The 13732-nt window shown below is 40.7% G+C and overlaps 1 protein-coding gene across 3 annotated transcripts in view; it reads left to right on the top strand.

Moving 5' to 3' along the window:
• Positions 1 to 13732, top strand: part of LOC102787686 (receptor tyrosine-protein kinase erbB-4-like) — a 365449-nt gene that overhangs the window by 241095 nt on the left and 110622 nt on the right. For all 3 annotated transcript variants that reach the window (XM_087836449.1, XM_087836451.1, XM_087836450.1), the window contains exons 4-5: positions 8814 to 8948; positions 11236 to 11301. In XM_087836449.1, the coding sequence (XP_087692575.1) occupies positions 8814 to 8948; positions 11236 to 11301 (201 nt within the window). The remainder of the gene's footprint in view (positions 1 to 8813; positions 8949 to 11235; positions 11302 to 13732) is intronic.

Consider the following 13732-nt stretch of genomic DNA (forward strand, 5'->3'; position numbering starts at 1 on the left):
CAAAGTGATTGTGGCGTTATTTTCAGAATTCTCTCTAGGCAGTCATTTATGTTTGCAAAATCTCCCTCTCTGCAACATAAGAATCATCTCTCTGGTGACTAAATGACCATCTGAAATGACACCAAAGCGAAGAATGGCAGTCATAACGTCATAAGGGCAGTAATGTTGGGTGTTAAGGAGGTGTTGAGTTCTTTTTGGGTTTTCTTGAGCTGTTATTTGAAGTTTTTGTGGTGCTGCTGGGTAGTTGAGGTTGTGCTTGGTCTGCACTAAAGTTGAAGTTGGTGGTATGTGTCATAGTAAAATCCAGATGAATGCACTTAATCTTTTCTGTGGTTTGTGGCTGATTCCTGTATACTTGGATACGTTATTTTTAGGGGTGCTTCCACTTGTCTTTGCACTAGGGTGATGTCGGCATAAATGTGCAGTCATATTCGTTGTGTTCCCACTAGTGCTGTCAGCGTTAATCTGAAATGACGTTAACGCCACAACACGGCAAATCTCCGTTAACGAGCTACCGCGGATCGCCCCGTGTGTGGGGCTGGACGGCCAACACGTTAACGAGCAAACTGCGCTAACGCACTAGTTCCCACCCATGTAATTGAGCATTGCGTGGCACATCCGACATACTGTTTTACTTTTGTCCATGACGCGCTTACCTTCAGGGCCATACTTCACATGAAGACCAAAATAATTCCAAAGGCCAGATCTGAATGAGGGTGGGGGAGGTTCAATTTGCCATGTTGCAACGAGCTTAGCTTCTGTCTTGCTAGCTTGTGCGGCGCTCAGTGGATCTGCACTCGACAGTGCAGCCTAGGCGGAGCAGTCGAACGCAGATCCACTGAGCTCTCAACACAGACAGCATCGTCAGAAGAAAAGTTGATAAAATAAATTAAAAGTTTTGTATTGTTCATACATATGTGTACTGAACCGAAAGCACTGTATCGAACGGTTCAATATCGATACGAATATCGTTGTACCCCTAGTTATTTTCTCTTATCTTGCATAGTCTAAGCTTAAGGTACTCGCATTCCAAACATACCAAGGAGAGTGCTCTGTGAATCATATACATGAAACTGCAAAGAACATGAATGTCTCTCTGTAGTGGAGAATTTATGGCATTAAAGTATCTAAATTTATAAACAACAATCCGAACAAGTCGGAGACAATGTATTCCACTTGATTTATATGTGAGGGGAAAAAAAATCTCAAGAGGCTTCACAGTGCTCTCCGCATTTCGCTCTCAGTCACTGAGTGATTAATTGGCATTTAAGAGGTAAAGCTGCAGCTTAACTCTCCAGCTCTGCCGCAAATGTGAGGCTTTGTCGACCTGATGCAACTGATCTCCAAGATGCTCTTTGGTGTTGGACAGGAAGTACTTATCGGGATTTTCTGCATTTATGTGACGAATTTCTCACTTTTTCCTGATTATTTCAGAGGCATTGTTTTCATGAGTGTTTTAAAAGCTTCTGGCTGTGTTCGTGTGTGTGTTTGTAAGACTGTGTGTGTGCTTGACTCACGGAAAAGAGGGCATCCGACTGTGAAAAGAAAGAGTGATCATCTCGATTTCTCTGTTCCCCATGCTCAGCAAGTCAGCCCATCACCAGAGTGAGGAAGTGCTTTTAATGCTGGAGAGGATGGGTGGGTCTGAAGGGGGTGGGTGCAGGGTGGAGGGTGACAAGTACAGAAAGATGATCGTAATATAAAAGGGCAGTGTGGATGGCCCGAATGTACTCAGCTTGAGTTGTGTGATACGTGACACACCCGCCCTCGAGACAAGACAATAACGGCAAATGCATGGACTCATCAGTCGAGGACAGATCGCTATTACGGACTTATTCATCAGCATAATTAGGGAGAGAAAGAGATGTGGGACAAGTGGCTAGCAGCACTGATGAAAGCTCATCAGCAGGCTCCCTATAGAGCTATGGCCACTGATTGGTGCTGGGGCCATCATTGCCTAGGACCTACTTCAAAATAGGGGCTCTTCACTCTGCTCAACGACAGTAAAATGAACTTAATTGGCTTGCGAAAAGCAGCTTGGCGCAGGGATCATTTTTACATCCCTAACAATCTGAACACTTATTGGCCTGTTCTCTACTATGTAAGTGTTGGATACAAAATGCAAATAAATATCTCAGTGAAATCTTAAAATGCTGCTCTTACCTCGAGTTTTTCAAAAACACTTGTTCCTTATTTTAGTTTCTAACTTTGCATAACCGTTCAAGAGTCACAGAAACATTGTCAGGGCACTCCAACTTTATTTTCCTTCCCTCACTAATGTCACTGACTCACTGCTTCTTAATGTCAGTGATCTGAAAATTAAAGTCAGTGCTGACCCCCGCACCCCACCCTCCCCCACCCCAGAGAAGAGCATAGAAAGCAAACAAAATGTTGAATATAATTATAGAAGCTGGGATGTGAAAAGGTTACTTCCACATCCGCTTTCACAGCATTATGAGGTTTCCTCAAGTGTTCAGCCATTAATTTCAGACTTGTGTTTTTGCCCTTTAATTGGTTAATTTATCAAGTTTAACGACAGCTCCCACACTTGTATTCGTTGTGCAGTTTTGTTTGTGCTCCAGAAAGTTCTCAGTGATAACTGAAGGGATATATATCTATTGATATATTTGACTTCAATATACCCAGTGGACTGTCATGATAACCTATCGTATAAACTCTAAGGGGAAGAAAAAAGAAACAGGTTATTTACATTATCATTAGAAAGGTCATAAATACAAAACTACAAAAAATCAGTAGTTGCCTGGTGATTTTATTGATTTTTTTTTCACATTCAGCAATGTGAAAGCATTGCAAGCAGCTGAAGTGGACACATGGTACCTCAACCTTTGGGCAAACACTTTCAGTCAACAGTCTATGGCACAGCTATTTCAAAGGCAGCAAGATCAAAACTTAATTGCACACTTTCACAATAATTTTGGTCATGCCATAGTCTCTAATGCTATGTAACTCACTGGCATTTTGGCTGTCCCTATCCTGTTTTTCTAAGTTGGATTTCATCTGTGGACAGCATAAAACATGGGTGTAGCTCTCAGGTCTAAAAAGTGAAGCTAACCTTAAGCGTGCATGTTTTTTTAATGGCCACCAGTGGTTGATACCAATAGAGGTTTCTTGAGTTACATCATGTGCATAGTACTCGAAAGCTGTCTACCATACTGAGCGTGTCATGAGGGGGGAAAAATTAGATTCCCTGACTAGTTAGTGAGCGGTTTCTTGATGCTATTGGTAGTGACACAGTAAAACTTGATTTTAACCCACTTTTAATAATAATTAATTACAAGCAATTACATTTTCCCAGCACATTGGGGAATAGACATGACATTTCTAGCAACTGGTGGCTGCCAGATTTTTCAATTTACTGTACAACATCACATGACCAAAATGGTAAATGAGTAAACTTCACGTGGTTAGCGGTCCAGAGACATCAAAACCTCTGAAGAAGGGAAAATTTCTTCTGCTGAGCTCATGGTCTCAGACACTCATTTTGTAATAGAATTACATTTTATACGTATGTGTAAGCATGTATCAAAAGACCCTCTATGCTCTACGCCAATTCTCAATATTTCAGTTCAGTCATATCGCTGAATGACGTTTTCGACCCTCAAAAACACAGAGTTCCAACTCGATAATGAACACATCGCAATGTGTATATAAAAATCAGAAAAACAGCTTTATTTAATCAATTTAAATCCTAACATTGTTTCAAAAAGACCCTAAATTGAATAAGCGGAAGAAAATTAATGGATGTTTCAGAAAGAAGGAGGAGTTATGCTCACTGGTTAACAACCTATAATCGACAAGTTATTGGCCAACGAATGTGCTGATTCACCATCAGTCCTGCCCTTCTCTTGTCATATCCAGTTTCGAAACACCAAAAAGGCCAAAAGCAGCTTGAGCCTTCAGAGCAGGAGCTGTCCTTCCTGCTTTGGTCAGCTGGAGCTCAAATCATGTGAGAAAGTGGTTTTCATAGTGATTTGGTCATATATGGACAGGAAGAGAGAACTGCAGAGTTATTAACTAACTCACACTGGCTTACAAGGTTGGATAGGAAGGCACATCTGTAATTTGCACTGATATTAAATGTTAAGTTTAATCAAACCAAATACTGGATCCCTGTCGCTCAAAGCAGTCAAGCTGTAAATAATACATAACCTTAACCCCTGAAGTAAAATTAGGCATTTTGACAAGTCTACAAGACTGAGTTTTGGAGCCATTTGTCATTTCTTCATTTTTCTTAACCGCACTAAAGTCTCGTCTCTTCTAACCTTTAACCCAAGCAGGTTTAAATAAGGCTTACAGTGTGGATATTTAAGTCACTGTTTATCACTTTGAAACAAACCTTCATTTTATTCCTTGAATGCCCACACTGTTATATTGTTCAGCAACACTTTTAGAGCTTGACTGCGCTAAATATAAAGCACCATCCTTTATGATGGAGCATTAGAGGGAGTCAGAAATGTGGGGTTTATGGGACTGAGTGATGGTGAAGAAAGAAAGTAAATGAATTCAATAAAGTTGATGTCATTAAATTAAGCCATTTATTCCATTTTTCAGTTTTGCATTTGATGGAATTTCTCCAGTGATCACCTTTTATTCCCCAGCACAGTTCTATATCAAATCTAATCTCTGATTCAGCATGACACTTCGACTTTTGCTATGTGATTCTTTTTTTCTCCATCACAGTGAGGCACTTTATTTCACTGCCAAGAGAGCTGTAGCAAAATGCTGCACCAGAAGCCGTCTTGAACCAAACATGACCTGACCATATGGCATTAGAGCCCTCAGCGGCCGTATACATGCATAAAACGGCATGACTAGGAAGTGTCACCCGGAGGAGCTGAAGTCTTTTGGTTGAACATATAGACAATCAAAAGGGAGGACAGGAGATTTTTTCTTTTTTGTACCTATTTTAGAGACTGCATAGTAGATCATAGTGTATTTTTCTATGGAGCTGAAATTAAATAAGTGATGTGGAGCTTTGTGCTTGATATGAATATTACTTCATCTCAAATCCTTCCTGCTTTGGTTAGCTGGAGCTCAATTCATGTAAGAAAGTGTCTTTCATAGTCTCCTATAGTAATATCCCACTCATTCAGACATTTTCTTTATCATTACAATGGGTGAAATCTGCTACTAAACAACGTATCTCTTAAAGAATAAGACATTTTATTGCACAATTTACAGATTCATACGTTGTAATTGCTTGGATTGGTTATGCATGTCATGACTGGAAGTTTCTCACTTTTTTTTTTACTGTAAAATGGTGGTTACATCCAACTTTGACCACTGACCCTTTGGATTGGACTCCCACAAATTGTCATAAGTATAATGTGTCATCATGACTGCAAGGCAAAAAGTGTTAATTAAGGCCACCTTTCAGACCTTTGTCACTGATATCAAAGTGAGTTTTGAGTCTGTAGCCCAAGAATGATCAAACTACTGTTTGGTAAATGCATTGATGTTTAAATGGCACCTTTCTAGTCCATTTGAACACTCAGAATTGCACACTGTCTAGCATTCATATGCACACTCACTCCAGTGGATGTATTGGGGCAAACCAAGGGTTCACCTTGAACTTTGACACATGAACTGGGTTGGCCAGGGATCGATCTGACGACTTTCTGATTGGTATTGGATAGGCTGTACCACCTACCACAGTAATTCTGCAGAATAAGAGTGAGCCGATGTCATTAAAGGTGCTCAGGTGGTGGGAAACTGAAAGACATGCGTCATGTAGGTCATGTGTTATTAACCACATTTCCCTAATGATAATAAAAAGCAAAATGAACCAGGATTTGGTCCACAATCTTAGTCAAGACTTGTCTGAACAACTGTTCCATGATTTATCATTCCATTTGCTTAATATGTCCAGTTCATTTCACGACCACCACTGACCGGACCAGTTTTCCTGTATCAAATAAAATATTTTTATATCTAAGATCAAAATGATCAAAGTGAACAGAATCTTTCTGCAGTGTTTTACAAAATAAGTTTGAAGGTGCATACCGCAAAACCAAGGGAAGATGCATGACATGGTTGAGTCAGAAATAGTATATAAAAAGAGGAGGGCCTGGGGAGGAGGTGGGTTACAAAGCAGCTTGCAGATGCGCAGTCACTGTTGTGTAAAGTAATGTTTTCAATGCAGTGTATATGGGTTTCCTGAACTGATTGGGGGGAGATCGTGGCTCAAGAGTTGGGAGTTCGCCTTGTAATCGGAAGGTTACAAGGTTGCCGGTTCAAGCCCCGGCTCGGACAGTCTCGGTCGTTGTGTCCTTGGGCAAGACACTTCACCTACTGCCTACTGGTGTTGGCCAGAAGGACCGATGGCGCGATATGGCAGCCTCGCTTCTGTCAGTCTGCCCCAGGGCAGCTGTGGCTACAACTGTAGCTTGCCTCCACCAGTGTGTGAATGTGTGTGCGAATGGGTGGATGACTGGGTGTGTAAAGCGCTTTGGGGTCCCTAGGGGGGACGAGTAAAAGCGCTATACAAATACAGGCCATTTACCATTGTGTAGAAAGGGTATTAAGTGAACCATTGTCTGATGTGGGTCGAGTAGGAAGGTACATCTGTAGATCAGATGAGATTGCTTAATGTGCAGCATGTTTCCAGAGATTCATATATTCTGTCAAGTCTTTCCTTTCCAATTTCTTGCAATTGAACGATGGCCCCATGCTTGAAAACAGATTACAAATAAATGTAATTAAAGGAAAATTAGCTGAACCTTGCTTGTTTGTGCTTCACAACATTTACACAGCATTAAGAGTGCTTTATGTGCCTGTCAAACACACTGCACAAAACCTGCTTTTTAGTGTGCCGGCCTTTATTTACAATGCCGAACCAATACTATGTCTTTTTTCAGTTACTGGACAAAAAAGCCTTCAAAAGCTTTTCAAGGTGTTACCCTAGCATAGCACCCCATTATAAATCCTCGCTTGCAGCTGCAAAATATGAGAGGCAACATCTGCTGAGTCTGTAGTTTGACATAAACTAAAACATCCTTCAGAAACTTCAAGGTTTTACAGTGTTTTTATCTCATAGGCAAGACATGTAACAATCCAGCGAGGGATGCTCACTTCTAGCCAGTTGTAAAAAGAGGTCATTTTCAAGCAAAGTAGGGCCCTCACCCAGTCGTGGTGGAAAGATGCCTGACACAAGCAAATGTCCGATGAGCCTGTGTGTGTGTAAAACCTATAAGCTTGACCTGTTACGTGCTCCCTGATGACCTTGTCTATGTGCACAGTATGTCTGAACTAATGGGTTGTTTGTTCAAGGATCTTTAGAGGCATGAAGCGGCTCAACAACAAAGCCCTCTATCACATGAAGGAGACTTAAGGGAAAACAGGAAATGCACATATGGACACATCTGCCGTCTGAAAAATAATTAATCGGGGTTCAGTAACGGATAGCTGTTCATTTCACAGCTATTTTTGAACACTATCAAAGCATGCTGATGGTGCAGTCCATGTGCTATTTGAACAAGCTTCTTCTTCCTTTTTTTTTTCTCTCCAGCCGCCATCCATGAATGTAAAACACGCCCAGATAAATCGTCCATTGTGACGGGAACATGATTACATGAAGCTGCGGCTGTAGGCCATTCAGCAGGCAGACAGAGCGCCATGTCACCTCTAAGAGAGCTTTGAATAAATGTCCCCGTCTCCACCAAGGCCCACTTCTTTAATCAGGGTGTCGGATGGTAATGATTAGCTTCCTGTGTGTGTGTGCGCTTCTCAGCAGTCGAATCATAAGCGCACGCCGTTAATAATCTGCCTGGAGAGACAATGCCCTTCTTTACCTTCAGCTAATCCAGCCCTAATCTGAAGCACATTGTTGCTTCTTTTTTCATTATTAAATTTCATTTATTTTGACAAGTACTTTCATGGAATCATATTCAAGGAGACGGAGATGCAAGATGATTATATCTAAATCCCCCAACTAGGTTAAATTATATAGTCGGCTGGTATCCCAGAGAGAAAGAAACACTGATGGGAGCTGTTTTTTCCCTTCTGCTTTGGGTCACAACTCAGGAGGGGAGGATTACTGCAGCATCATTTCATTCAGTCTCTATATCCAAAACCTGGATTAGTAACAGGGAGAGGGATTAGAATTTATTATCACTATCCATGCCCAGGCATCTGTTAAGGGCACTGGTCCTTGAAAGGAAACATATTTTTGCTATTAAGCAAATGCTGGTTGAAGTGCCTGCCTTTGTCTTTGGTGTGTTGGCTCTCACTGTGGAGTAGGTCACGAAAAGCTCCAGTTCCAGTTATTTTCTATGAGACAGTTTGATTGTTTGGGTGGCTTAGGAGTCTTGAAGTTAATAATTCAACAATAAAAAGAAAAAAGTTTCATGATTTAAGTGCATCTAAACTCCGAAGCTATGCGCTTTCTCTGCTCCAGTTTTAATTAACACAACAAGTATCATGTCTGCCTGTGACATTCAAACTCATTAACTCTGAAGATAAATGAAATTACTTAATAATACTCAGCGCATAATTAGGAAATCAGACTGGCGTATAGTAGGAGTTTCTTTAAAATCCATTTGCTTATTTTTATGAGGTACTCTATACAAATATCTTTGGACTTGGCATAGAATATCTGTGTGCATTTGTCAATAGCATTTATCGTCATGCTCAGATGCGCTTCAGGGAACAGCATATGCAGCGTGGTACTTTGAGACAAAGAGAAGAGTTAACCTTGAAGTATTGATTTTCTGCCATCGTGCACATGTACTCTATATCCACGGCTATGTGCTCATTTGTCTCTTTCTCTCTCCTTTCTGTTTATCCTTGTGCAGAGATACTGAATGGGGGCGTTTATGTTGACCAGAACAAATTCCTGTGTCACGCAGACACCATCCATTGGCGTGACATTATCAAGAACCCCCAAGCTGAGCTGCTGGTGGTGCCGTCCAACAACAGCAACAATGGATGTGAGTACAGAGTGAGGGTGAAAACCGGTAGAACCAGTAGTTTTTGATTAGATTAACCTTCTGACCTCTAAGTCACTGGTGATGCCCCCAAGCTATGAACACTTAAGTTCTTGTTTTAAAGAAGAGGTAAATGGGATTTTATAGGCTAAAAGCACCCCGGTAGACCTGAATTGGATAAGTAGAAGAAGATGGATGAATGAAAGATGGAGGTTTCGGAACAAATTGGCAAGAAGCTATTAATCCACATAGCCAAAAGTATACATACAGACTCAAATATATACATATATTCACTTAAATCCTTTAAAAGTTTGGTGTTGAAAGTTCAATAATGTCTTTTAACTCAACAATACCAAGCCCTGTAAACTCCTCATTAGTGATCATAATAGACTACAACTGGTAGTTTCTCTTTGCCAGCATAGAAAAGGTTTGTTTGACAGCACGAATGGGGTTAAACACTATTCAAAGCAATGGGAAAGTCCAATGAATTCAGTGAAGCTGTAAGAAGAATAATTCGAGATTTACACAGCTTTGGAAGGTCTCTTCCTGCCATTTCTAAACAACTGCAGATTCCAAAATCATAAAGTCATTAAATATGTGTCATTCCACCCTGGAAATAGAACAAAATTACCCTGACATTCATGCCCATGATGAGTGGATGTAACCTTCTGATCACAACTGTATATACATCATATACAGGTTTAATATGACAGACATACTTAATCTCTGGCACTGAAATCACATCCACAGCTGTTCAAACCTTCTGTTTGGGTGGGGCAGCCAATTATAAGAAAGCTGGCTTAAGGAAAAGTTAAAGGAGTCAAATAGGACTGTTTCAAGCAGTAAATGAACTAACAGGCAGCTGCACTAAGGTCCAGTATAAGATACCTAAGGGTCATTTTAACTGTGAATCATGCAAAGCTTCTCTACTAGAGTCCAAGAATAAAAATGTGGAGCAAGATATGAATGTAATAGGTGCCCTTTAAAGTATTGTCAGTGAAATGTTAAAGTGGCACATTCCAACATACTGTAGACACACACACACACACACACACACACACACACACACATCCAGCAGCAATCACACCCTATCCTCATTCTGTTTGCCTGGCGGTCATTTGGAAGCAAAATCACATAGTGTTAGATCAACCCGTGAACCTTTCTATTGTAGTGGTATGTTAACGACTTTGCAGCAAGGCCCATGGAGCTGCTGTCTGCTGTGGTCTTTTTAAATCTCAGTGAATCTGACAGCTGGTTTGAAGCTGCCCACTTCCCTTGTTACCCAACCGCCTCACCCCCTTTGTGGTCCCGGCTGTCCCTCAGCTCCCTCTGCTTTGGCCATAACAGGCGTCAGTATCCGGCGGACTTTCTGTCAGAGGAACTGGCTGCTAAAGACAACTCTTTCAAACTTTTCTGCGCATTTATGGACAAGCCTTTTGCTCATTTTGAGGGATGGAAAGCTGTTTCTTCAGGGTCTCTGTATCAAAACGTGTCAGGGTGAACAATGGGGACAGCTGTGGCACCGAGTGGCAGCAAAGACATAGACAATGAGGCAAATGAAAAGGCGTTATGACCTTTTTTTTTACACTTTGCAGGATGAACAGAATACAATCTGACTAGCATGAGCAGGGATCAGGACATCATGCAAAGCCTGTTTCTAGACAATAAAGGTTGGGGAAGACACTGTACAAGTACAATGTGCGTGAAACATTGCTATTTTGTTGATGAGATGCCACTGATGTAGGAGGAAGGGGATGAAAAGAAACAAAGAACAGAGGAGGTGGGCCAAAAATGACAAGAGAGTTTGTGGGAGTGGAGGTTGCCAAATTGAGGCCCTTTGCCAAGTTGTAGTTAGTATTTAACATTAACAACCCCACAGTGGGAGTGGTTGAAGGGGCCGGGTGACAATCTGCCTCACTATTCCACTTACTCTGTAATTAACCCATAGTCAATTAAGTCTTGATGATGGGCCACGGGCAGATGAAGGCTGTGAATGCTCTGTCAGGTCCCACTTTGCCTGCTAGCTCTTGACGGAAGGGAGAAGAAGCCTGTCTTTCATGCTCATGTTTCTCGCAGGCCATGAGTCGCCAGTGACTTGAAATCTATTGTTGGATGAGCGGAGGAGATTCGTCAGTTCTGTCACTGTCATTAGTCAAGCAGTTTTAAGGGCATGCACGAGCGAACGATTAGGTGTTTGATGTGTGTGGGGGCAGTGTCTTTAATGTGTGTTTGTGTCAAAACTACGTCGGAAGTTTGCAGAGAGTTCTCTGATGTACGGTGTCTTTTGCAGGCAGACGCTGTCATCGCTCATGTAACGGACGCTGCTGGGGCCATCAGGAGGACCAGTGTCAAACTTGTAAGTGCACTACCGCAGTCCCACCTCAAACTAATGTGATGTAATGTATTGCTTTCCCAGTATAAAATTTAAAATTCTTTCCTATTTCCCTTTACTGATATCACGTGCATGTGTAGCTTTACTTCTTTGCAGATAAGGCCAACTAAAGTCCACATTAGGTGTTGGGTCAATCAGAAGACTTTTGCCCTGCAAATAAGGGGTGGATCAACTTGGCCAATAATCCCTGAACTTGCTGGTTAGACAAACACCATCCTTTGGGCTGGAAAACTTTTTCATAATAATTACTTATATTGAAAGCTCAATTTTCCATTTGTCTATGGTGCCAAGTTATAAATCCCACTCTGATAACACAACTCCAAAGCTACACCCTTTATTGTAAAGGTAACACTGTGGACCAGTGCTACATGTATTGAAGTTAAGAGTGGTGTCAAATAGCTATGCACAGAGAGAGACAGTCATGTGAAAAAGAACGTTTTCACATTACGTGGCACTCTGGGGTACACCTCATGATTCAGGAGCTCGCAGAACCACCTTTAGCTGCAGTAACTTGAAGTAATACTTTTCTGTATGACTTTATCAGTCTCATCATTTTGGATGAATTGTGGCCCACTCTTCTCTACAATGTTGCTTCAGTTCAGTTCACGGGGCCGTTGCAGCACCTTAGTTTTTATCTTTTTCAGCCATTCAGTTGTAAATTTGCTGCTTTGCTTTGGGTCATTCCCCGTTATATGAGCCAGTTTGAAGTAAATTTAAGTTGTTGGACTCACATTTGACTCAAGAGTACTTTGGTAGTACATGGTGGATTCAATGACTTTAAGGTGCCCAGGTCCTGTGGCTACAAAATAAGCCTGAATCATTACCCCACCATAAATCAGCTGATATGAGGTGTTTGTGCTGATATGCTATATTTGGTTTTGTGTGTCATGACCAAACATCTCCACTTTGCTATCGTCTGTGCGAAGGACATTGTTCCAGAAGTCTTGTAGTTTGTTCACTTGCAACTTTGCAAAGCTAAGCTTTACTGCTATGTTTTGTTGTTTTTTTTGAAAGAAGAGGCTTTCTCCTGAAAATGCTTCCAAACAAATCTTTTTCTAGTTGTACTCTTATGAACTTGAACATTTTAGATGTTAACTGAGCCCTTTAGTGAACCAAGTTTCATAATGGTAATGGTGTTTTAGATGTGCCTATATGTATTTTTGGCAACTTGGACAAAACCAAGCTAGTTATTCCCTAAGACCAGTGTTGCCAACTTAGCGACTTTGTCGCTATATTTAGCAACTTTTCAGACCCCCTAGCAACTTTTTTTCTAAAAAAAAGTCGCTAAAAAAAGACGTGAAAGCGCATATCGCTTTTACTCTCAACAAGCAGCGGGTGCTGTAAAGCAGTCAGTTCTTCTTTTACTCTTTTACTGTTATGCTGTTTTGTGGATCACAAGGTTTAAAACTACTTATAAACACACACACACAAAGTAACTCCACCAGAGTGCCTATTTCGGGTCACTTTTGCCAGTCCAAGCCCGGGTAAAGGAGCAGGGTTGGAATTGTGACATTAAAAAACAATAATTGCTAAAATAAATTTAATTTGTAGTTCTAAATAAACTCTAAATGCATTTAGGACGTTTTTTACTCACTTTATGTCTCTTCCACGATGTTATTTCTCTCTCCAACAGCATAGGTTACAATTACATTTTAACCAAAACCAATTATGCAAATTACGTGATGACGTCATTTAGCGACTTCTAGCGACTTTTAGGACAGCCAATAGCGATTTTCCTTACTGAGGAGTTGGCAACACTGCCTAAGACTGGCTAATAGTGTTCTAGATCCAATGCATTTCATTCAAACACATATAAAATATATCATTAGATTTGTGGAAGTGTGAAAAGGTCAGTTTGTGAAGTTTAAATGTGTTATGTTCATTTTAGTGAAAATTTAGACTGTGAAATCTAGCAGTTTATTGGCTAAGCTAGGCTAACCTTACCCTGCAATGCAAAGGCTTGGGGCTAAAATCAATGTTCTTAATCTTACAGTTATGAAATGTTGTTTGAAGACATTATTTCTCTCTGATTTTGCAGGGCTAAGCTAGGAACAACCAGGATATTCTTTTCACTTCAGATATAGACAGTCTAGTCTTATGCCAGTAAGCTATGCTAACTAACCTACGACTCATTTGCCTAGCATAGGTCATTTCATTTAAAAAGAAAAAAAAGTACTCCCACACAAACAGTGTGTTTGTTTTTACTGACTGGCAGGAGAAAATTAATGATACTGTAAAATCTGCTTTAAAATAATCTGTAATCTCCAGTAATCTGCTTTGGCATAGATTTGCTATTTAAACTTCATGAGGACTATCCTATTTTTTTCTTTTTCTTCTCATTTTTATTAAAGTTGGACACCAAGCTTATAGCCAATATCTAGAAAATGTATTATTA

This window comes from Neolamprologus brichardi, chromosome 23 (assembly GCF_056152115.1).
Source record: "Neolamprologus brichardi isolate AB-2024 chromosome 23, ASM5615211v1, whole genome shotgun sequence".
Taxonomy (NCBI): domain Eukaryota; kingdom Metazoa; phylum Chordata; class Actinopteri; order Cichliformes; family Cichlidae; genus Neolamprologus; species Neolamprologus brichardi.